This window comes from Scyliorhinus canicula, chromosome 7 (genome assembly GCF_902713615.1).
Source record: "Scyliorhinus canicula chromosome 7, sScyCan1.1, whole genome shotgun sequence".
NCBI lineage: Eukaryota > Metazoa > Chordata > Chondrichthyes > Carcharhiniformes > Scyliorhinidae > Scyliorhinus > Scyliorhinus canicula.
In genome coordinates, this window is record NC_052152.1 from 30,246,204 (window position 1) to 30,272,138 (window position 25,935).

The 25,935-nt window shown below is 45.4% G+C and overlaps 1 protein-coding gene across 5 annotated transcripts in view; it reads right to left on the minus strand.

The window, feature by feature from the left end:
- eva1c (eva-1 homolog C (C. elegans)) overlaps positions 1-25,935 on the minus strand; it is a 154,055-nt gene that overhangs the window by 55,822 nt on the left and 72,298 nt on the right. For all 5 annotated transcript variants that reach the window (XM_038801673.1, XM_038801670.1, XM_038801672.1 and 2 more), the window contains exon 5: positions 20,875-21,024. In XM_038801673.1, the coding sequence (XP_038657601.1) occupies positions 20,875-21,024 (150 nt within the window). The remainder of the gene's footprint in view (positions 1-20,874; positions 21,025-25,935) is intronic.

Consider the following 25,935-nt stretch of genomic DNA (forward strand, 5'->3'; position numbering starts at 1 on the left):
CTGCCCCTCGGAGAAAGCAAGGCCCACCCTAGAGAAGATAGTAGTAACACTGCTGGGAGTACAAGCAGTCCAGAGGAGGAAATGAAGAAGTCTCAAGGACTTCAATCTGGAGATTTAGGGCGTGCATGGCGAGGAGACCCCAGTGAGTGGTCTTGGGAGATTGGGTTAGAATGGCCAGTGGGGGAGGGACAATGGGATGCAGACCCCTAAAATGGTACCCCCCTAAGGTTACATCCCTCCTTCTTGATTGACAGCAGCCTGTGCTATCAAAGCTGCTGGGCTGTTCGCCTTTGTTCCACCTTCCCCCACTGCTTGAAAAATTGTGATACAGGCAGATTGAGGACAGTTGGGCTGACTGATACCTTAGTTATTTAATATGGGGGGGGGAGGGATGTGTTGGTGGTGTCAAATTCACCTTGGCTGTGGCAACCTGGCACTCAGGCAGTGCCCATGTCAGTTGGCAGTGCCACCTTGGCAGTGCCAGAATGGCACCTAGGTGGCACTGCCAGGGTGCCTGCTGTCAGTGCCAGGGTGTCCCGCTGGAATCAGTAGGGCCAGGGTGCCACCCTGCACAAAGGAAATGCACCTGGGAGTCTCTGATCACCTGGGACACCTCCATGAGTGCTCTTCCATCTGGTCCCCATTTCTGGAGACCAGTGCTAAATGGCGCTCCCCGCAAAGTCTCCAAGGCAAAGGAGATTGATCCCAAGCCTCGGGGAACTCGGGAATATCCACATTAAAGTGAGACCAGCTGTCTCGCTGTAATATGTAGATTTTCTAAAAAAAGTGCCCACAACGGGCAGGATTTACATCGTAACATCTCGCAAAGTCACGTTAGATCTCGCGAGGCATTGCGAGCCGCATAGATCCCGGGAGCAGGATCTCCAGGGTTTAATCAGCCACGCTGGGCCACGCGTGCTGCTTTTCAGGTGCAGCGTGGCTATAAAAGTGCGCCCATGGTGTCAAGATGGTGTGAGGCTTAAGAGGGGAATTCGTAAATGCGCCACCACGGAATTCGGCATGAAACACCCGGGTGGTCGGAGTCGGAAGATTTTGCATATTTTCCCGTTGGCCGTTACTGCGGGAAACACTTGACGTTCCTGCACCCACTCAACTTCAAATTGGGATATAATGTATTAAACTTGTTGGACATTAAAGTACATTTTTTTGCAGTGTCATTTAGGAGTCATATGAGGTAACTGATACTTTCTGAAAGATAAATGCTAACATTTCACATTTCAACTACATCCTTTTCAGGTACAGGTTAGTTGCATGGCCAAGTTCAAGGAATCAATATCTGCTTCAATTTATTGTGACTCCTCATTAACCCCTCCCAATATGTTCTGCTTAGCTAATGTGATGCTCAAACATCAGGTTTGGCTGCTTCTCAAGCTTGTGAACCACAAGTTATCTGCGAAATCCACTTCAATGATTTCAAAGGAGTATTTATGTTGGTATACATATCTCACATTGGGTAATTTCTCCATTTCAAAAGGAGAAATTATTTAACAAGGAAAGCTGGATGCAGAATCAGGACCTTCTTGAATCCAAAACTAAGGAAAGTCTCTTCTAATTACTCGGGAGAACATTGACAGATTTCATAAAATCACAGGGATGAATATTGCGATAACATTGACCCAACCTTTGTTGCCGAAAGAACAGCAGGATTAAGGGTGCTCACTATTATTGGTATGTAAATTGTCCAGCACTGGTGATTAAGATGTGCACATGAATTCCAAATCTCAAATTGCTGGATGATTGTGCCATTTCAGATTTAGCCACGCAAAAACGTCAACTTGTTCTCAATGTCACTGTGAGGGTCAGGAGATTGCTGAGTTTGTGTAATAAATGCCAATTAAACTTGCCCCAGAAAGTGAGGGCAGCTTTATAATAACCTAAGTCCCTTTTATTTGGAAGATTTAAGTTCTTGCAATGCCACACAAACTCTCCAGCCTGGAAAGGGAAAACCTTTAACTGCGGAGTCTCATATTTATAGGTAGCAAATTGTTGTATAGCTTTTTAAACTTTAAATTTCTTACTTTTCCTTCACATCTTGTTTTTTATCTCTGTCTTTTAATCCAATCTTTCTCTACCTCAGTATTTCTCTTTCTGTACCTGATTTGACCAGGTTTCCTTTTCCATCTCTCTTCTGTTGCTTCCTTAATCCTATATCTCACGCGTTAAGGAGATATATTTTTGGTCCCAATGTTCATCGATGTCCCTGTTCCCCGTTATTCAGAAACTCACAGGGCCAGATGACTTGAGAGTGATGGATGGGCTAGAAAATCTAACCAACAGGGAACGCTGCAGGAAATTTCTGGGAAGGTCAAACCAAAGTAAAACAAAAGAAAAATATTTTTGAAGCTGGAAATTTGAAATAGAATGGGAAAATATTGAAAATATACCGTCTGAATCAAAATGGCAGCAGCCAGGTGGATAAATTTATGAAATGCATTTGGGATGATTTCCTAAAGCAGTACATCATGGAGCGAACCAGAGAAGGTGCTATGTTAGATTTGCTTTGTGTAATGAAACGGAGTAAATTAGTAATCTCATAGTAAGTACTTATCTGGGAAAGAGCAATCATAACACTATGGAATTTCACACTGAGTTTGAGAGTGACATACCTAAGTCTGAAACTAGGTTACTGAACTTAAATTTAAGTTCCATTACACAGGTATGATGGGTAAATTGGCTGAGGCAGGTTAGGAAATTAGATTTTAAAATGTTTTACAGGAGGTGAGCAATGGTGAACATTTAAATAATTTGCTGAAAAAAAACTATCAAAGCTTTTTGTTTTGCACTCATCTGGATAGTTACCTGAGATAAGCCAAGAATAAAAGGAACAACAATTTACACTGCATGATATGAGAGTGTTGATTGGTTGGCAAGTGGACACTTTCCACGATAATGATGATCATTTTCATGGCTGTCATCACTGAGACTAGCTTTATATTCTAGATTGTTTTGATTTTAATTAATTTCCACCAACTGCCCTGGTGAGATTTGAACTTATGTCCCTCAAGCATTCGCCTGGGTCTCTGGATTCCTAGTCCAGTGGCATTACCACAATGTCACCATCTTCCCAATTTGCTGGAGGCAATTCCATGGAGAATGCAGCAGAGAATATGTTAACTATTAACTGCCAAGCTTTTGTTTCAAATTTGATTCTAATTGGCCAAAATGGTCAAAGCAATGCCAGAGGGAATGAACCAGGAAATGGCTGTTCCCCAAGCTTAGTTGGAAAAGATGTGATGATTGGTTATATTCCTTATGTTTGCAAAGAATAGGGCCTTGTGGCTTCAAACATGTGTAAGTGAGCCACACTGCAAGGCCGAATGATAATCTTAAATTGTGTCGCTTCTCATGCAGTAAGAATTGTTGCTCCCTTTACTGTTAGTTTATCTTGTGTCGCTATTCTGCTGAGTGCAAGTTGAAAAGCTTCGCTAACATGTCTCTTTTTTCAGCAATACTCTGATGACTATTGAAATTAATATTTTAGAATTCTGCATTCCAGTGAGATATTTAAAAAATCACGGGGAAAGTGATCATCTATGGCTAGCTCAAGAGGTTAGATTCATAGGGAATGGCAAAGACAGTTCACAAATATTTTGCGCTGAATGTTATCAGTGCTATGGGAAATGTCTGGGAGAGAAAAGTCTGGGAGGTTGGAAAATCCTTAAAATGGTGAGGGATGATGTTAGAAAGCTCTCCCAGAGATCACTTCAGCCATTTAAGTGAACCCTGGTGCTCTCCCAGCAGCTTCTAGGCCAGAACATTCTTACTTGTGCATTCATAGAACATAGAACATAGAACAGTACAGCACAGAACAGGCCCTTCGGCCCTCGATGTTGTGCCGAGCAATGATCACCCCACTTAAACCCACGTAAACCGTATACCCGTAACCCAACAATCCCCCCATTAACCTTACACTACGGGCAATTTAGCATGGCCAATCCACCTAACCCGCACATCTTTGGACTGTGGGAGGAAACCGGAGCACCCGGAGGAAACCCACGCACACACGGGGAGGACGTGCAGACTCCACACAGACAGTGACCCAGCCGGGAATCGAACCTGGGACCCTGGAGCTGTGAAGCATTGATGCTAACCACCATGCTACCGTGAGGCCATTCCTTGGCCAACAGTGGGGCCATTTGGAGTAATGGCCTTGCCTGTGGCAAAAGCACTGCCAAGCCCTCACCAAACATTTCCCATTCACTGGGGACTGTCAGATTGGCCCCAGGCCTGATCTCCGAGGTTCCTGAAGCGATCCCCGACTTTCCTATGGGAGGGACCCTGGCCCGATTGTGCACGCATAAATGTCAGGTTGTCACCTTGGCAGTACCAAACTGGCACTGCCCAAGCCAGATGGCTGTGCCAACCTGGCAGTACCCAAGCCAGATGGCAATGCCACCTGGGCAGTGCCAGGCTGGTATCCAGGTGGCAGTACCAGGGTGCCAGGCTGGCACTGCCAGGGTATCCAGATGGCACCAGCAGCACCAGGGCATCACCCTGCCCAAAGGACTTGCAGCTGGGGGGCCTCTGATCTCCTGGGAGACCCACATGAGAGCCATTCCCTGTTTGTGGGGACCAGTGCTAAATGCACTCGCCCGAGATCTTTGATGACTCCCAAAGCCTCAGGTACCTCGGGAATCTGCACATTAAAGTGAGGCTAGCTGTCTCACCCTAATATGCAGATTCACCAAAAAGTGATCCCGCCCACAATCGGTGGGATTTACAGTGCAACGATTCGTGAGATCTCATTGGATCTCACGAGGCATTACGAGCCGGGTAGATGCCAGGAGCAGGGTCTCCCGGCTTTTATCAACCATGCTGCGCCACGGCGAACCGCTATTCCGGCGCACCGTGGCCATTAGATCATGCCCCTAGTCACGTTTTGGGAGAATTCCATATAATATTTTGTAAATGTTGAGATACGATTAAATATTGATGTTCAGAGTGAGCTGCTTGCCCTTGTACACAAAAACACAGCAAGTTAACAGGCAGGTACTGCATGCAAATAAAAAAGCAACATTTCTGTTTCCTTGCGAAAATTGGCATTGGTTATTCTTGGTGTTCATAAAGTTGTGGGCTGGGCAGAGTAGATCGGGAGAAAAAGGATCCAGAACGAGAGGGCACATATTTAAAGGGATTTGCAAAAGAAGTAAATGTGATGTGAGAAAAAAATATTTTCACACAGCGAGTGGTTCGGGACTAGAATGCTCTGCCTGGAATTCAGGTTCAATCGAGGCATTGGAGAGGGCATTCGATGATGACTTGAATAGGAACAATGAGCAGGAGTACAGGGAAAAAAGCTGGGGATTGGCACTTAGCCATGATGCTCATTTGGAGAGGCGGTGCAGACATGGTGGGCTTCCTTCTGCGCCCTAACAATTCTGTGATTCGGTGGACAATAACAAATGTTTTCTTCATTGTATTTGCAATGGCTGCTAACCTTGAACAGAATCAGAGCCTTTGTTGTTTATATTAAAATGCTACTTCAATACCAAATCTCGAACTGCATTGATTGGAATGATGGTTTATCACATGCGTCAAGACTTTTTGTTACAAAAATGTGAGGCACAACAGCTCATGAGCACACAAAGTGGCTTGGGCTTTACAGTCAGCGGCGAGGAACCTCACTCACCACTGAGCTCAAAGAAAACCTTCAATGCAAGCTTTGGAAGACAGGGAAAAGAAACCTTGCTACAAATGTACTATTGAGACCACACCCCTGGAGATTTTTAGTATCACAGAACATAGAACATTACAGCGCAGTACAGGCCCTTCGGCCCTCGATGTTGCGCCGACCTGTGAAACCACTCTAAAGCCCATCTACACTATTCCCTTATCATCCATATGTTTATCCAATGACCATTTAAATACCCTTAATATTGGCGAGTCCACTACTGTTGCAGGCGGGGCATTCCACGCCCGTACTACTATCTGAGTAAAGAACCTACCTCTGACATCTGTCCTATATCTATCTCCCCTCAATTTAAAGCTATGTCCCCTCGTGCTAGACATCTCCATCCAAGGAAAAAGGCTCTCACTGTCCACCCTATCTAATCCTCTGATCATCTTGTATGCCTCAATTAAGTCACCTCTTAACCTTCTCTACAGCCTCAAGTCCCTCAGCCTTCCCTCATAAAATCTTCCCTCCATACCAGGCAACATCCTGGTAAATCTCCTCTGTACCCTTTCCAATGCTTCCACATCCTTCCTATAATGCGGCGACCAGAACTGCACGCAATACTCCAAATGCGGTCGCACCAGAGTTTTGTACAGCTGCAACATGACCTCATGGCTCCGAAACTCAATCCCTCTACCAATAAAAGCTAACACCCTCTCAACCTGGGTGGCAACTTTCAGGGATCTATGTACATGGACATGGAAATCTCTCTGCTCATCCACACTACCAAGAATCTTACCATTAGCCCAGTACTCTGTCTTCCTGTTATTCCTTCCAAAATGAATCACCTCACACTTTTCTGCATTAAACTCCATTTGCCACCTCTCAGCCCAGCTCTGCAGCTTATCTATGTCCCTCTGTAACTTGTAATATCCTTTCGCACTGTCCACAATTCCACCGACTTTAGTGTCATCTGAAAATTTACTCACCCATCCTTCTACGCCCTCTTTGAGGTCATTTATAAAAATGACAAACAGCAGTGGCCCCAAAACAGATCCTTGTGGTACCCCACTAGTAACTGGACTCCAGGCCGAACATTTCCCATCAACCACCACCCTTTGTCTTCTTCCAGCTAGCCAATTTCTGATCCAAACTGCTAAATCACCCTGAATCCCATGCCTCAGTATTTTCTGCAATAGCCTACCGTGGGGAACCTTATCAAACGCTTTACTGAAATCCGTATACACCACATCAACTGCTTTACCCTCGTCCACCTGTTTGGTCACCTTCTCAAAGAACTCAATAAGGTTTGTGAGGCACGACCTACCCTTTACAAAACCATGTTGACTATCCCTAATGAAATTATTCCTTTCTAGATGATTATAAATCCTATCTCTTATAAACCTTTCCAAGACTTTGCCCAAACAGATGTAAGGCTCACTGGTCTATAGTTACTGGGGTTGTCTCTACTCCCCTTCTTGAACAAGGGGACAACATTTGCTACCCTCAGTCTTCTGGCACTGTTCCTGTAGACAATGATGATATAAAGATCACAGCCAAAGGCTCAGCAATCTCCTCCCTAGCTTCCCAGAGAATCCTAGGATAAATCCCATCCGGACCAGGGGACTTATCTATTTTCACACTTTCCAGAATTGCTAACACCTCCTCCTTATGAACCTCAAGCCTTTCTAGTCGAGTAGCCTGTATCTCAGTATTCTCCTCGACAACATTGTCTTTTTCCTGCGTGAATACTGACGAAAAATATCCATTTAGCACCTCTCCTATCTCCTCGGACTCCACACACAACTTCCCACTACTGCCCTTGACTGGCCCTACTCTTATCCTAGTCATTCTTTTATTCCTGACATATCTATAGAAAGCTTTAGGGTTATCCTTGATCTTACCTGCCAAAGACTTCTCGTGTCCCCTCCTGGCTCTTCTTAGCTCTCTCTTTAGGTCCTTCCTGGCTAACTTGTAACTCTCAAGCGCCCTAACTGAACCATCAGGTCTCATCTTTACATAAGCCTCCTTCTTCCTCTTGACAAGTGATTCAACTACTTTAGTAAACCACGGTTCTCTCGCTCGACCTCTTCCTCCCTGCCTGACAGGTACATACTTATCAAGGACACGCAGTAGCTGTTCCTTGAACAAACTCCACATTTCAATTGTGCCCATCCCCTGTAGTTTCCCTCCCCATCCGATGCATCCTAAGTCTTGCCTCATCGCATCATAATTGCCTTTCCCCCAGCTATAACTCTTGCCCTGTGATATATACCTATCTCTTTCCATCACTAAAGTAAACGTAATTGAATTGTGGTCACTATCACCAAAGTGCTCACCTACCTCCAAATCTGACACCTGTCCTGGTTCATTACCCAGTACCAAATACTAGTACCTTAGTAGACGAGTCCCCATCAAACGTCCTTTCTGCCACCGTAATACTGTCCTTGACTAACAATGCCACCCCTCCCACTCTTTTACCACCTTCTCTGAGCTTACTGAAATATCTATACCCCGGCACCTGCAACAACCATTCCTGTCCCTGCTCTATCCATGGGCAAAATTCTCCGACCCCAGGCAGGGTCGGAGAATCGCCCGGGGCCGCTGTAAATCCCGCCCCTGCCGTGGCAGAAATTCTCTGCCACCCGGGAATTGGCGGGGGCGGGAATCACCCCACGCCGATCAGCGAGCCCCCTGCGGCGATTCTCCGGCCCACGATGGGCCGAAGTCCCCCCGCTGGGAGGCCTCTCCCGCCGCCGAGGTTTGAACCTCCTCTGGTGGCGGCGGGATCGGCGGCGCGAGTGGGCCCCCGGGGTCCTGGGGGGGGCGCAGGGCAATTGGACCCCGAGGGGTTCCCCCACGGTGGCCAGGCCCGCGATCAGGGTCCACCGATTGGCCAGCGGGCCAGTGCCCGTGGGGGCACTCTTTTTCTTCCGCCGCCGCCACTGCCTCCACCATGGCAGAGGCGGAAGAGAATCCCCCAGCGCGCATGCGCCGGTGGTGACGTCAGCGGCAGCTGCCGCTGACATCACCACCGGCGGCGGGCAGCGGCGTCAAAGGCCGCTGGTGCCAGTTGTGGCGCCAGTCGGCATGGTGCCAACTGCTCCGGCGCGGGCCTAGCCCCCAAAGGTGCGGAGAATTCCGGGGGCCCGACGCCGGAGTGGTTGGCGCCACTCCCCTACGCCGGGACCCCCCGCCCCGCCGGGTAGGGGAGAATCCCGCCCCATGTCTCCAAAATGGCCTGAACATCGAAGTCCCAGGTACCAACCCATCTCGATATTTAAGGAAGGAGATATATGTCTTAGATAGAGGAGTAATATGATCATTAAATTAATTTGTTGGGGGAGAAGCTTATTCAATATTACCAACAGTATTACCGATCATTACCAACAGCTGCTCTCCTCAAAGATGGAGATAGAAAGTTGAGGAAGGGATAAGTCAAAGATGGATCTTGTAAAGGGAGTGGAAATTGGAAGTGAACTTGATGGAATTTTCCAATTTTGAGTGACAGCGATGATTCTGATATTGCCATTTACAAATTCCCTGACCATCTTTTTGTTCCTTTACTTGTTTCTTTACCACCCCCTTACATCATCGTCCCTTCATTTAATCTCTTCTGCCTTCTGTGTTCTTTCCTCCTCTCCCCACTTGCCCTGCCTGCGTTATTGCTCGAAAACCTGTTGCTTCTCTAACTTTTCCAGTGCCGATGAATGGTTATTGATGTGAAACCGTAGATGGTTCTCACTCGACAGGTGCTTCCCCTTGGGGTTCCAAAATGTCTTTATTCTCCTATCAAACCAGGTAAGTGATGGATTTCGTCCAATTACTTCTTGTTAACCACTAAAAATTTTCAAATTTCTTTCCATGAACAACTTTGGCATACAATGTGAATGGACTAATGATTACTAACTGGGTGGCACTCCACACATTCTGACTGATACTTGTTGAATCTGCATACTTGTAGTGGTGATATTCTTCGTGCAAATGTAAACTCTTGACGCCTAATGACCAGAATATCCTGACTAATGTTGAAATCAGCAATTGGCATTACTAGAAGATTTTGACAGATCATTGAAAAATCACTGCATGCAGGAAAACACAAGCTCCCTATTATGTAGCCCGTTTATTTTCTATGCCGAAACCAGTAAGATATGAGGCATGACGAATGAGATGACCAAGTGGGGAGGTCAAGTTGACCTCCCAAGGAACACTTGTCGATAATATACAAGAAGTTCACAGCTGAGGCGACTCCGGCATTGCAAATCATATATTTTTGGTTAGATTTTGTTGAGGAGGTGGAAAAGCCGAGTGAGGTAGCTGCTCGACTTGGCAGACCCACTCCCCACCCAACCCCCCCCCCCCCCCCCCCCCCCACTCCACTCCACCCGCTTACGTATTTGCATTCCAGGGAGGCAGATGGAGGATGGGTCTACTGTTTCTGGAGACAAACGCGAGGCGGCAACAAAGGTGGGCAGAGTGCCAAGCTAACAGGCTAGAATGCTCGGCGTCATTTACTGGCACATCGAGCCAGCTGTACTGATGAATGTCAGGCCCCTCAAACTTGCATACTTCACTCCCCACCCTCGCCTCCAAGCTCGTTCATAACCCCATGCTGCCCCATGTCTCTGTCATAACCAGTCACTCAGTATCAGCTATGGGCAGACCCTCTCTAGCGAGATGGACAGGAAAGAAAATTTGATTTCTAACAATCAAAGGGAGCTGTCATCCAAGCATCCTCCATCCTGGAAACAACTCATTCAAAAAAGCCTTTCAAAAAACTTAAATACCCTCATGCGGTGAATCTGTTGTAAAAACAGCAATCTTCAGTGACTACATCGAAGACAGATTGTCCTTTAATAATAATAATAATCACTTATTGTCACAAGTAGGCTTCAATTAAGTTACTGTGAAAAGCGTCTGAAAACAGTCAATGAAACTTTGAACACAACCCCTGCTCAGTGCGACCTGAGCTGCCCTACATCATAAACCCCCCCCCCCCCCCCCCCCCCCCCCCATCCCTCCGGACATTGTGACCCCTTTGTTACATGGGAAGAGGTTGACCAAGATCTCAATCATCAAGGTGCTGGGGCTGGGGAGTCCTCGAGTGCCTGCTGCCAGTCAATGCAGGAGGGTGATGGCGACTTGCAGTGAGGAATGGTCTGTGATGCTCCTCATCTATTACTTATGTCTGAATCCTGTCTGCTGCTAGCACGCTGACTTCCTGGCTCATGTCTCAGTGAGGTTCGACCCACATTCCTTTGTCCCTTTGAGGGGGATTAGGGGGGATGGTCTAGGGTTCACTGAACCACGCCCGAGTCCTAGCACTGCGAATGAAACATTCCCAACAGAGGGCCTAACCGTCTGGTGGGCTTGGAGGGCCAGTGGGAACAGCTATGTCTCGATGGGAGAAGCACCATGCCACCTGGTGATGCGGTAACTCTGAAGCATTAAAGTGGTGAGCAACAATAATATTTCATTTAATGACATTTCAAAATGTGACAAATGGCAACCTTCTCAACTAACTGTGCCTAACTTCACCCATACCCATGCTATGCCCCTACGATTCCTTAGCCTTGTATACCTCCCACTACATCTAGGTGTGTCCCCAGGATGCACATCAGAGATGAAGGTGGCCTCCTGCCTTCCAGACCCTGTTGCCTGAGAAGCCCTTGGCAGGTGTCCTGTGGAGGGCCGAGTCCGAGGGAGTCCCGGCATACTTTCGGGAGGTACTGATGTTGTTGTGCCATCCTGTTCTGCCCACTCTGCCCGAATTGCATCTGTCTCAAGAAAGGGAAGAATTCAGATTGGCTGGGCACTCCCAGGGTCTCCTCCATAGAAAACCCCGGGCTGTGCTCCAATGGCTCCTTCTCCCTCCATGTGCCGGTGGGCTCTGGGGTTACTCCATGGAATGGAGGGGCAGCTGGAGTGAGCTCAGAAGCCTTGTCGTCATTGAGCCTTGCAGTTTCAGGAGTGTCGGTAACACCCCCTCTTGGTATTCGCGCCTCTGCCTCTGCATCTCAAGTAGCCTGAGGAATGAATGTGTCCATTCAACTGTACCCAAAGCTCCTGGCTGGGGTACAGTTGAGTCTTGGGATCCAGCAAATCTCTGACTGATGTTCCTGGAACATTCCTGACTCTACCTTATGTGCATCAGAAGCTGTTGTGTGCTCACCAGATAGTGGCCCAGAAACCTGGCTGTTAAGATCAACCAATGAGGTGTGTGTCTCTGTGCTGGTGGACGGTGCGGGTGACAACCATGACGTTTCTTCGGGGTCCTCCGTCGACATCTCCTCCTAGGTCATGTTCAGGGTGGGTGGTGGAACTCTGCTGCTGGACGGGACAGGCTGATGAGGTAATGTTCCTACTAGGAAAGGAACATGGTATTGGTACATAGCCAGGACAATGGTCTGGTATACACAGAACCCAGATAAGTTTGGTCATCTGGATGTAGGTGCAGTGGCTCCTCACTTTGCTCTTGCATGCCCGCCTTGCTCTTAGCACAGGCTGGCTCCTCTGCTGTGAGTGCCAGGCCCCTCCCTTTGAAAGAAGTCAGCTCTGGCAACCCACTGCCCATTTTCTCTCGCTAGCAGCAGTTGTGAGGTGCAGGGACATAAATGGGGTTGGTATGAGCTGGCCACCTGGCAGGTCAGATATCGATGAATCCTGGCACGTATGGACACGGCGTACAAGCAGGGAGGTCTTTTGAGGAGAAGAGGCCCAGTTGGTGAAAGGAAACCTGTGGGAGTCGGTCAGTGGGGCCCTATAGGTGGAAGCATGTGGGGTCAAGGTTACATTCCGAGGGTTGACGGCAAGGTGGAGTGCAGAGAACACGTACCCTGGCAGAACGGAGTAGATTGTTCATCTTCTTGCAACATTACACTCCCGTCCTCTTGTGGAGGATGCTGACACTCACCAGTGCTGCCACCATCTCCCAGGCGGGGTTTGTTATAGAAGCATACATAGAAAATTAGAGTGGGTGGAGGCCATTCAGCCCTTCGAGACTGCTCCGCCGTTCATTATGATCATGGCTGATCATCAAGTTCAATACTTTGATCCCGCCTTCACCTTATGTCCCTTGATTCCTTTAGCCCCATGAGCTATATCTAATTCGTTCTTGAAATTACACAATGTTTTGACCTCAACTACTTTCTGTGGCTGTGAATTCCACAGATTCACCACTCTCTGGGTGAAGAAATTTCTCCTCACTTCAGTCCTAAAAGGTTTACTCCTTATCCTCAAACTATGACCCCTAGTTCTGGACTCCCCCACCATCGGGAACATTCTTTCTGAATCTACCCTGTCTAATCCTGTTAGAATTTTCTAAGTTTCAATAAGACGGCCTCCCACTCTTCTAAACTCCAATGAATATAACCCTAACCGACTTCGTCTCTCTTCATTTGACAGTCCCGTCATCCAGGAATCAGCCTAGTATACCATTGCAGTAAAATATCCCTATTCCTATACTCAAATCCTATCACTGTGATGGCCAACATACCATTTACCTTCTTTACTGCCTGCTGTACCTGTGCTTTACTTTCAGCGACTGATACAAGAGGACACCAAGGTCTCGCTGAGTATCCACCTCTCTCAATTTACACCCATTCAAACAATAATCTGCCTTCCTATTTTTGCTACCAAATCGGATAACCTCACATTTATCCACATCATACTGCATCTGCCATGCATGTGCCCACTCACTCAACCTGTCCAAATCCCGCTGAAGCATCTCTGCATCCTCCTCACAGCTCACCCTCCCACCCAACTTTGTATCATCTGCAAATTTGGAGATAATACAATTAGTTCCCTTGTCCAATTAGTTCCCTCGTCCAAATCATTAATATATAATGTGAATAGTTTGGGTCCTCGCACAGATCCTTGCGGTACCCCACTAGTTACTGCCTGCTAATCAGAAAAGATCAATTTTTTCCCAACTTTTTGCTTCCTGTCTGCGAATCAGATTTTTATCCATCTTAAGACACCACCCGCAATCCCATGCACTTTAACTTTACATTGGAGAAGATTAAGTTTACCTTAAGGGGGCAATTGAAGGGTTCCACAAGAGATTCTTCTTCTTCGAGAGTTGGTTACTGTCAGCTGCTGGGGAAAGGGAGCTATTATTTTGAATTTTTTTGGGTGTCGGTTGGTAGGGTGTGTGTGTGTGTGTAGGGGGGGGGGGGGGGGCGCAGTGGTTAGTTGCTCTTGTTCTTTTAAAAATATTTACAAAAAAAAACTTTATATAGTAATCTACTATGTGAGACTTGTCGAAAGCCTTCTGAAAGTCAAAATAACCACTGATTTTCCCTGGTCAACTCTACTAGTTACATCTTCAAATAATTCTAGAAGATTTGTCAAGCATGAATTCCATTTCGTAAATCCATGCTGACTTTGTCTGATTACATCACTGCTTTCCAAATGCTGTGCTGTGGAATCCTTGATAATGGACTCTAGCAACTTCCCTATTACCAACGTTAGGCTCACTGGTCTATAGTTCCGTTTTCTCTCTACCTCCCTTTTTGAAAAGCGGGGTTATATTAACTACCCTCCAAACTGTAGGAACCATTCCCGAGTCCAAAGAATTTTGGAAAGTGACCACCAATGGATCTACTATTTCTAGGGCCACTTCCTTAAGTACCCTGAGATGAAGATGATCAGGCCCTGGAGATTTATCTGCCTTCAAACCCATTAATTTCCTCAAAACGATTTCTATACTGATACTAATTTCCTTCAGCTTCTCACTGAAACTTGTGTTTCTCAGAACTTCCAGTACATTATTCATGTCTTCCTTTGTGAAGACAGAAGCAAAGTAGGAATTTAGTTCCTCGGCCATTTCTTTGTTCCCCAGTATGAATAAGGTGCCCACATTTGTTATGTCAATACAAACCTATACATACCTATAGAAACTTTACAGCCAGTTTTTATGTTCCCCGCTAGCTTACTTTCATATTGTATTTTCACCTTCTTAATCAATCCCTCAGTCCGCCTTTTCTGAATTTGAAACTTTTCCCAATCCTTAGGTCTATTGCTTTCTGCTAATTTGTATGCCTCTTCTTTGAATCTAATAACATTTCTAATTTCCCTTGTAAGCCATGGTTTGCCCACTGCTCCCTTTTTACTCTCAGGTCAAATAGGAATAAAATAACTTATGGAGGTCACCTATTTTTTCCTTGCATGCCTGCCATTGCCTTTTCACTGTCCTTTCTTTCAGTAATGTTTCTCAGTCCATCATAGCCAGCTCATGCCTCAATCCATCACAGTTACTGATGGAACCATCAATTCTACAGACAAGTGCTTGTAGGATTAGAATAAGTTTTAATATACTTACAACAGAGCCAGCCTGTTAGCCGTCAAACTTTCGATGAACTGGCTGGCTGGCCCTGTGGCACGGATCTTTATACAGCAGCTCCAGGGGGAGGAGTTCTGGGCGGAGCCAAGGGGGGCGCCCAGTACAAACTCTCGAGTACTCCCAGAGCTATTACCCCTGGTGGTCAGGTAGTGCAACTGCACTTACAATATCGGTACATGTATACAATGGGAGCAGAGTGACATTGGTAACTTATAACACCGTGTGAATCTCATTCACCACAGTTACCTTTTTAAGGTTCAGGACCCTGGAGGGTCTCTTGGCAACCTGAGGGTAATTTTGTCCCCCTTCTCTCCTCTACGGCATCAAGCAGACAGGTGAGGGGGCCCTCTGCAGACGTCTTCACTGCCATCCTGGCTTGACTGTGAGAAAGTGCCATGGAACAGTTTAAACCCAGCGCCCCCTTGATTAAGGTGCTCAGATGGCCCCTGGGGCAGGCGAATCAGATGCTTATCCCACAGGTGCGGAGCTTTCCACGTGGGGAATTTTCATTTCAAAATGCCCAAAACTTGCGGTCCAGATTGTGCAGCTGGGACCAGGGGATTTGCAACCAGTTTTTGCGCCAAAAGTGACAGTTTGGATTTTTTCCAGAAAAATTCTGCCCTTTGTTTTTTTTACTAAACTACACCACGTGGTCTGTCAATCAATACAATCCAGGAGTAGGTGTCTTCTTTTGCCTTAGTTTGAAAGCTGCAGTCAAGTATTTATTTTTAAAATCTATAGGGTTTGGGGCATTTGAATCACTTCAAATTATGATATCAGAGTTACCCACAGAAATTGCGGGTGGGGGAAGGTCGAAATGCCCACTCTTGCAAAGAAGCTGGTAAGAGCAGGAGTGCTACCTGCGTGTGGATTGTCCGTGCTCTTATCCCACGTTGGCAAAAATTGGCAGAAACAGGAATGGGGTGAGACTCTGGAAATCTGACCCTGCCCACCATTTCTAAAGGGCACCTAAGTCGGCAGGATGGTGGCATAGTGGTTAGCACTGCTGCCTCACAGCGCCAGGGACCTGGGTTCAATTCCGGCCTCGGGTGACTGGAGTTTTCATGTTCTCCCCGTGTCTGCGTGGGTTTCCTCCGGGTGCTCCGGTTTCCTGTGTGGATTGGGTGAACTGGCCATACTAAATTGCCCCTTAATATCCAGAGATGTGTAGGTTAGGTTATGAGATTTTGGGGAAAGATAGGGGTCGACCCTTGTAAATGGGCAGAGTGCTCATTCAAAGGGTCAGTGCAGATCCGATGGGCCGAATGGCCTCCTTCTATGAGAAATCTGGACCATTTTGGATGAGTGACATGTTTCCTAAAACATTCATCAGCACTTGAACTTTATAACAACAGCAAGTCCAAACTATATGTGCTTGTGTACTCCCTTCAATCGCTGCTCACTTGTCTCCCCTCTCCCCACTCCCCCCCCCCCCGGCCCTAGCTGCCTCCCACACTGGAGCCCCTGCTTGAGGCTCCTCTTGGTGCTGCCTTCCCCCCACACCACTCCCCACCTGCACTGGAATCCTTGCGCTAAGTGGCAGCCGGAAGGAGGCCATTTTGGATACTTGTCTGTGACTCGGCGCTTGCTTGAATTCCTCTGGGTATCCTTATGAGTGCTGCGCTAAATTGTGTGTAAATTGTGTTCCCCTCGAAGTTCAGGTGCATGCCCTTTAAAGGCATTTGTAAATCAAGCCGTTCTGAAGTCATGGTTTAAATTTGATGTGAGGGGGATTATTCTAGCTTGTGACCACAATAATGAGATGCAAATTCATTAATCAATGGTGGGAAGCAGGGCCCCCTATTAATGGGGGAAGGGAATGATCACACCCTAGCTTTGTGTCACTGGGAAATGCAACAAGGGCCTTCTCACCAAATTTTCTGATCACACCGCCAAACACGCCTGCTGGACACGGAAAATCTCAGCCAGTCTCTGCATATATACCCGGAGTTCCCACTGCTCATGGACTCTCTTTCAAATTGTACCCTTAATTTTATACTGCCTCATCCTGATCTTCCTACCAAAATGCATCACTTCACACTTCTCTGCATTAATACCATTTGCCACTTGTCCACCCATTACACAAACCTATGTCCCCTTAAAGCCTACCACTCTCCCTCTTCGCAATCCACAATACTTCATATCTTGTATCATCCGTAAATTTTGAAACTGTACCCTGCACGTCCAATTCTAGGTCGATAGATTACTATAGATTAAACAAAAAGCATTGGTCCTGAAACAAACCCCTGGGTAGCTCCAGTGTATAGCTTCCTTCAGTCAGGGAAACACCGTTCGCCATTACCCTCTGTGTCCTGTCACTCAGTCAACTTCTTATTCATCCTATGGTACTTAAGTTCATCTTGTAAACGCTTCCACGCGGCAAAACATCCTTAAATTGTGTTTTCTAGTCACATCTGTTCCTAAAATTTATATTTGATCCCATTTGTAATTTCTTACTGGCCATTTACTCTCATTGTTGCAGCTTCCTCTAGCTCAAAGAGTCAGGCAGTTTGAGCAACAGCTTTATCGTCCAAGATCCACACATGAAATGCACTGAACTCGGGTTCAAAAAGGTAGGTTCATTTATGGGTGTGGCTGGGACATAATATTATCTTAACCAACTCAATAGCCTACTTATAACTAATTCTGTAAATTAACATACTTTACAACATGTAGTCTCGAGACAATAAGTGGGTCTATTGTAAATTCAGGGCATAATGTAACACATACACTAACTGTATCTCAGCAAGCCCAAATCATAGCAACTTTAAAACGGTTTCAATTTTTCTAGGTTCAAATCCCATGAAAACCCCTTCAAATTACGAGTTGTACAAACAGGAAAACTCAATTTCCAGAAGTGAAAGTGGCTTTGAAATGAAACCCAATTTAACACTGCCAAAATAACTTTACTTATCCAATTACTGGTCCTGAATTCAATAGTCAAGGCTCAACTATTAGCACTGAGGCGCCAATGAAACCAAATATCCTTTCAAGGGCTTGACCAGTCTTGAGGAACTGTTTTACTTGGAAACCAAGAACAGGATCTGTGGAACGTAATGCAAGTTACACTCTCTGTGTGACTGATAAATCTGTGCCCAGAAATTGGATCATCTCTGTCTGTTTTACAAGCATAAAACTGATGCCTGATATTACCGGCATCGGACAAGCATTCATCCCTTCCCCCAAGCGCACCCCACCCACCATGCTGCAGCAAACTGCTCAGTCTTCATTCCAGGTGCATAGCTGAAGCTGGCATTGCACCAATTGGGTCAGCTTGCTTTAGCTTCACAGCAAGCAAACCGGTGGCTTTAAAAGGCTGCTGGACGGTGCCACCAAAAAGATAAATTATTTTACTTACCTGATTGTAAAGCCAGGAGGAAGAGTACGCTGGATGTTGGGGCGAGTTACAGAAGAAAGAGATCTAGGTTCATAGCTCCTTGAAGGTGGGGGTCACAGGTGGACAGGATAGTGAAGTGGACATTCGACATGCTAGGTTTTATTGGTCAGAATATTGTTTACAGGAGTTGGGACGCCTTGTTGAGGTTGTACAATAAGAAGTCTTACAACACCAGGTTAAAGTCCAACAGGTTTGTTTCAAACACGAGCTTTCGGAGCACGGCTCCTTCTTCAGGTGAAGAAGGAGCCGTGCTCCGAAAGCTCGTGTTTGAAACAAACCTGTTGGACTTTAACCTGATGTTGTAAGACTTCTTACTGTGCTCACCCCAGTCCAACGCCGGCATTTCCACATCGAGGTTGTACAAGACATTGGTACGGCCACACATGGAATACTGTGTTCAGTTCTGGTCACCCTATTATAGGAAGGATATTGTTAAACTAGAAAGAGTGCAGAAAGGATTTACAAGGATGCTACCAGGACTTGATGGTCTGAGTTATAAGGAGAGGCTGGTTAGGCTGGGACCTTTATCCCTGGAGTATATGAGGCTTAGGGGTGAACTTATAGAGATCTCTAAAATAATGAGAAGCATAGATAATGTAGGTAGTCAACATTTTTTCCCAAAGGTAGAGGAGTCTAGAACTAGAGGGCATAGGTTTAATGAAATGAAATGAAATGAAAATGAAAATCGCTTATTGTCACGAGTAGGCTTCAATTAAGTTACTGTGAAAAGCCCCTAGTCGCCACATTCCGGCGCCTGTCCGGGGAGGCTAGTACGGGTTTAAGGTGAGAGCGGAGAGATACAAAAGAGATCAGAGGGGAATTTCTTCTCACAGAGGGTGGTGAGCATCTGGAATGGGCTACCAGAGGCAGTGGTAGAGGCGGGTACAATTTTCTCTTTTAAAAAAGTTAGACAGTTACATGGGCCGGGTGGGTATAGAGCAGGGGTGGGCAAACTTTTCCGTGCATGGGCCACATTCAGAAATTCACAATTTTAAAGGGCCGCATAGTATATTAAGTAAAATAATTAACATTTAAAATAGCCAAAATAAAAGGTTTTTAAAGAAAAAAGCAATTAATTTTTATTAATTAATATTTTTAAGAAGAAACTTTACATGAAACACATTTATTTGAAAAACAAAGTAACTCAGTTTAAAGAAAAAAAAGCAATTAATTTTTATTAATTAATATTTTAAAGTAGAAACTTCACATGAAACACATGTTGTGCCGAGCAATGATCACCCTACTCAAGTCAACGTATCCACCCTATACCAGTAACCCAACAGCCCCCCCCCCCCATTAACCTTAAAATTAATTTTTAAAATTTTTAAAAAAAATTTAAATTTTTTTTATGACTTGATCTTGGTGGGCCGCATAAAGACCTTTGTGCGGCCCACGGGCTGTAGTTTGCCCACCCCTGGTATAGAGGGATATGGCCAAATGTGGGCAAGTGGGACTAGCTTAGTGATAGAAACTGGGCGGCTTGGACAAGCTGGGCCGAAGGGCCTGTTTCCATGCTGTAAACATCTATGACTCTATGACTTACCATTCCAGATGTTCCTAAGGCCCATTGATGATGTAATACCACTGGAGCCACTCCATGCACTGACCATTTCCACCTTAACAAGGCTGGTGGTAAAATTTCCTGTGGTCCAGCCAGCAGCTTCATTAGGAGAAGGTGCATCACCAGGATCGTGACCCAAAATAAATTTTTACAGTCAACACATAATATATATGACGGAAGTGTAGGTGGAAATACCGGCTTTGGCATTTTGGATGCCGACTTAATAGCTTCAATGCCTTTAAACGATGATACCAGAGGGACTGGCAAGTTTCGTCGAGAGACGCCACCGTCAGATTGGTGGCACGATTAGGTTTGTAACAAATCCACATCACATGATTGATTATCTTACATTGGTTTCATTCTCAGGATGTGGGTATCACTGGAAAGGCCATCATTCACTGCCCAGGGAGTGTTAATGGGACAGTTGAGCATCATGAGGATGAAACTGGAGAACCAAATGAGCCAGGCCAGATATGAGCAGTAGGTTTCCTTCCATCAAGGGCGACAATGGACCAGTTGAGCTTCTGAACATTCTGGCAGATTCACGGTTATACAAACATTCTATTTTTAGATTTTTGTGAACTGTGTCCATTTCTCAACCTGCCCGTGGTGGAATCTGAACTTGTTTCTTTGACTTACTGGTGAAGATAACCCATCACCCCATCATTTCCATTTCTAATGACGTCAACCGAGATCATTTATTCATTTTTGAAGGAAATCTGCACTTGTAAAATATTAGGTTGTAATTGAAATTCATGGCGAATTTAGACTTAGTTTCAGAGAAGAACATTTCAAGGTTTTTTGTATTTACATTCCCAAAATGGCTATCCTTAGCCTTCACCGATTTTCCAGTGTGCTGCCATTAATAATAAACCCGTCACTTGCATTCGATGAATATTTGGATAACGTGTTAAATATAGATGAACTCTGTAACTTACCTATATTAGGCAGTTTAGGGTTTGAAGGGCAAGCCTTATTTCCATTCATCATTCTGCCATATGTGGCAGAATAGATGTTAATCAATGTAGAGTTTTTACAGCGAAGTTTAAGTTCCTTTCCCTCGCAGGCTACTTTGCTTTTGTACTCATCTGTGAGGAAAGGACACAATGTTAAATCGCTATAATTAAATTAATGCCTCTGACTGATTGCAACAAATACAATTTTTGTTCTGAACATAAAACTCGAACTAAAATTAGCAGTTTCTCTTTTCACCTACACAATAAGCTTCCAAAGTGGATCTTTTCATCAACTTGGCAACAGTCGTTAACTGCTCTGTGCAATTTTTTTCACCTTGGGATAATATTTGCTGCCATTTGAAATACAAGGTGAAAATGAATGTAAAAGGCCATTTGTTCATCCCATCTTAACTCCTCAATTTAGATACACTCTGAAGTCCCCCGCCTCAATATCATGTCATCCAATTGCTTCCCAAGTGCTTTCATGGTTTTTGCCTCCACTATCGTACTTAAAAGTCTGGGCAATTTGTCGATCAATCAGTGTGCGAAGATCATTCTAAAATCATACTTAAAATATTCTTTTCACAAGTTGTGATCTCCGTTCCCTCGTCCTGAGAGATGTTCTGACTGAAACTTACAAAATTATTACAGGGCGTGACAGGGTAGATGTGGATAGAATGGCCGGTGAGTATAAAAACAGGAGACACAGTCTCAGAATCAGGGATAGGCCATTTAAGGTTGAGCTGAGGGGGAATTTTTTCACTCAGAGGGTGGTGAATCTTTGGAATTCTGTACCCCAGAGGCCTGCAGAAGCTCAATCATTGAGCATACTCAAGACAGAAATCAATAGATTTCCGGAGACTATTGGCATCAAGGAATATGGAGATAGAGTGAAAAATGGCATAAGAGGTAGATAAGAGGCAGCCCGGTAGCATGGTGGGGGGCAGCACGGTAGCATGGTGGTTAGCATAAATGCTTCACAGCTCCAGGGTCCCAGGTTCAATTCCCGGCTGGGTCACTGTCTGTGTGGAGTCTGCACGTCCTCCCCGTGTGTGCGTGGGTTTCCTCCGGGTGCTCCGGTTTCCTCCCACAGTCCAAAGATGTGCGGGTTAGGTGGATTGGCCATGCTAATTTGCCCGTAGTGTCCTAATAGTAAGGTTAAGGGGGGGGGGAGTTGTTGGGTTACAGGTATAGGGTGGATACGTGGGTTTGAGTAGGGTGATCATTGCTCGGCACAACATCGAGGGCCGAAGGGCCTGTTCTGTGCTGTACTGTTCTATATTCTATATTCTATGATCTGGCATGATCTGTTTTGAATGGCACAGCAGGCTCAATGGGCCAAATAACCTACTCCAGCTCCAATTTCCTATGTTTCTATGTTCCTATGTCCTACTGTCGCAATTAGTTTCAAGTAACTTCTGGTGTCACCTTTGGTATTGTTTATTATTTCACATATACCCCTGCGAGTGTGATTACTTTCTTCTTTCGGACTGAAAAGTGCTAGTTCAAAAAATATTTGATCAAGGCTTCCTCTAATTAGTAGATTGAGTATTTTTTCCAGCTACTGTAAAGGTTACCCTACGTAGAAAACCTATACTTAGCACTTATAGGGGTAGCCACATACGTTTTGTTTGAGACAAAACGTATTTGATATCAATATTATGTCTTCGCTCATTCATCTTCTCCATGCATTACAAAGTTTATAGGGCATTGAATATATCTTCACAACTTCTGTTGTGTCAAGAGGTAAAGGAAGTAGAGGGTTATCGTGGTTAAAAAGAGTGAACACGGACACTAAATGGGTGCTGTACAAACAAGACACACCTGTTTCAAAGTCTGGTTTAAGCACGCATTTTTGGTCCGAACTGCTGATTACCATAATTTGAAGTTGCCTGGTTTCTCGGCAGTGATGGGTGCGCTCAACGGGAAACCCCATTGACAATGGCAGGACCAGAAGATCCCACCACCGGCCATTGGCGAGCTGCCCTGTGCCACTGCAAAGCATGTCATGGAGGGGGTGGAAAGTCCTACACACAATTTCTGTGGAGTGGATTGGCTGGCACACAGCAGTAGGTTTCAGGTTGGCTAAGGGAGCAAGTGACAGGGCACTGAAAGTGCCGATGGAGGAGGCCAGAGGAATAGCGATGTCCTGCATCTGCAGGAGAAAATCAGTCTGCCTTGCCCATCTATCTCTCTTACAACAGCTGGTGCTGCGATGCCTGGCTTCACCTCCTTTTCCCAGGCCTCCTGTAGACCAATGGGCTACCCTTGCAAAGTGCTGGTGACCAAGCACTTCTTTCTCCTGGTGACATTGATAAGGTGCAGCAGCAAAGCCCTCACTCTTTTTAAGTGACATCCTCAGATAATTTATAGACTAAATGTTCACAAAGTATTGGAAGCATCTTGACAAAGTGTCAAAGAAAGTATCTTGATCTGTTTTGAAAGTCTCCATAGAAGTTGTTGTTGCGATTGTGCATTCCATTGAATCTATATAGTGCAGGAGTCCATTTGGCCCATCAAGTCTGCACCAACCCTCAGAAAGAGCATCCCAACTAGGTCCACTCCCCAGCCCTATCCCTGTTATTCCATCTAACTTACCCATCTTTGTACACTAAGGGGCAATTTTAGCATCACCAATCCACCTAACCTGCGCCTCTTTGGACTGTGGGAGGAAACGGAGTACCCAGAGGAAACCCACGCAGACACGGGGAGAACGTACAAACTCCATATAGACAGTAACCCAAGGCTGGAATCATAGATTATCATAGAATTTACAGTGCAGAAGGAGGCCATTCGGCCCATCGAGTCTGCACCGGCTCTTGGAAAGAGCACCCTACCCAAGGTCAACACCTCCACCCTATCCCCATAACCCAGTAACCCACCCAAAACTAAGGGCAATTTTGGACACTAAGGGCAATTTAGCATGGCCAATCCACCAAACCTGCACACCTTTGGACTGTGGGAGGAAACCGGAGCACTCGGAGGAAACCCACGCACAAACGGGGAGGATGTGCAGACTCCGCACAGACAGAGATCCAAGCCGGAATCGAACCTGGGACCCTGGAGCTGTGAAGCAATTGTGCTAGCCACAATGCTACCGTGCTGCCCAATCAAACCCGGGTCTTTGGCGCTATGAGGCAGCAGTGCTAACCACTGTGCCTCGGCAGCAGCAAGTGAACAGTAAAAGGTGTTATATCTTTAAGTAGTGTTTGAGAGTCTCCACAATTATTTGGTTTATCCTTTTCAGCTAATTGCTGTCAGGAGAGCTAATTAAATGAAGGTTATCCATCAAAATGGCATACAGCCTTTTTAATGAGATCCCAGCAAGTAATTTAATTGCCAATTAGTCCTTAACAATACCTGGGTATCCGTTATTAGGATGGAGTTCAATATCTTTACCAAGATGACATGCTGCACAAAACATGGGCTAAAATGTCATTGCAGCTTAAGACTCATGGTATGTGGCTTAAAATTGCCCTCTTAAAATCTTTAAGAGGATAGTCAAGTTGTTTAGCTTTATGGCTTTATGGCACATAAGCGTGAGACAAAGAAAGAAATAATAAATATTCTGTAAATTGACTTTTTGAAAATTAATCTTATGAAATGGCCCCTACTTGTATGGATTGTACCCATACAATCGGGTATTAAAAGAATGATTAGAATACTGACATCTTAATAATAATAATAATAATCTTTATTGTCACAAGTAGGCTTACATCAACACAGCAATGAAGTTACTGTGAAAAGCGCCTAGTCGTCACATTCCGGCGCCTGTTCGGGTTCACTGAGGGAGAATTCAGAATGTCCAATTCACCTAACAGCACGTCTTTCGGGACTTGTGGGAGTAATCCGGAGCACCCGGAGGAAACCCACGCAGGTATGGGGAGAATGTGCAGACTCCGTACAGACAGTGCGTGCAGACTCCGCACAGACAGTGTACCAAGCCAGGAATCAAACCCGGATCCATGGCGCTGTGAAGCAAAAGTGCTAACCAATGTGCTACAGTACCGCCCCTTAGACTATAGGTTCAGCTTCTAAACAAATAAGCCAACATAGGTGCACTGGATTCAACATCTGTAACACACATGCTAATTATAGATATGCCAGGTTATTCTACTCTGGTAAAATACCGCTGCATTTTAATCAAGATAGAAGTTCTTCCCACTCCAATAGTCCACTCTGGCCTCTGGCCACTTTTTTTACGTCAGTCAGGCTTATTTGCATTTTACACAAATCAGGGAATCGCTGCAATAAGCCTTGGGTGTCTAATGCAGTGAAGTGCAATATGACCAGAGGCCTGAAGAACGACTCTCCTATAGTTGTAATCCTGCCTACCATTCAATTGATTCCAAAAAAAACAGGTTAATGATTGGATTCATGGAGCTGCTGGTCACTGCAAAATGTAAATCAAAGGATTTGGATGACATAGTGAAGTTCGTACACTGTACGTTTACTTCTTGGATTCAAACCTGACCCACACAGACTAGAGGAACGTCAATTTTTCCTACGTGTTCTGTGAGTTTTAAGCAGATTCAGCTGCTTCTTCATGGCCATGAACTAATAACGAAATACTGAAACTATTTGGTAATCCTATTTGGAGAGGCCACAAGGTGGATAGTGTGAAAACTAGAAAATGTCTCATCAGTACAGTGAGGGGGGGAGAAGTCTTACTGAGATTGAAGCTCGGGCAAATTGTTGGGTGTTATGCAATATCTAACCCCGTATTTTACACTGACAATGTGTGACCAAAACAGAAACGTGTTCTGCTTCTCACCATTAATAATTCACAGGTAAAAATAAAACAATGACTGCAAGAAAACAAAAATCAAAAACTTTCCAATAAAATTGCTTTCAGTTTGGCTCATTTGCCCACACTCATTAAAAACTGGTAGATATGCCCGCCACATTTAGGAACATGCAGCCTATCCTGACGAAATGAAAAAAGAACATCACCATCCAAATCACTCCACCTTCCCACCGAGAACAGATTAAAAAATTCATTTCCAACAGGAACACGGTCAGAGAAAGGGCTACGACATCGTG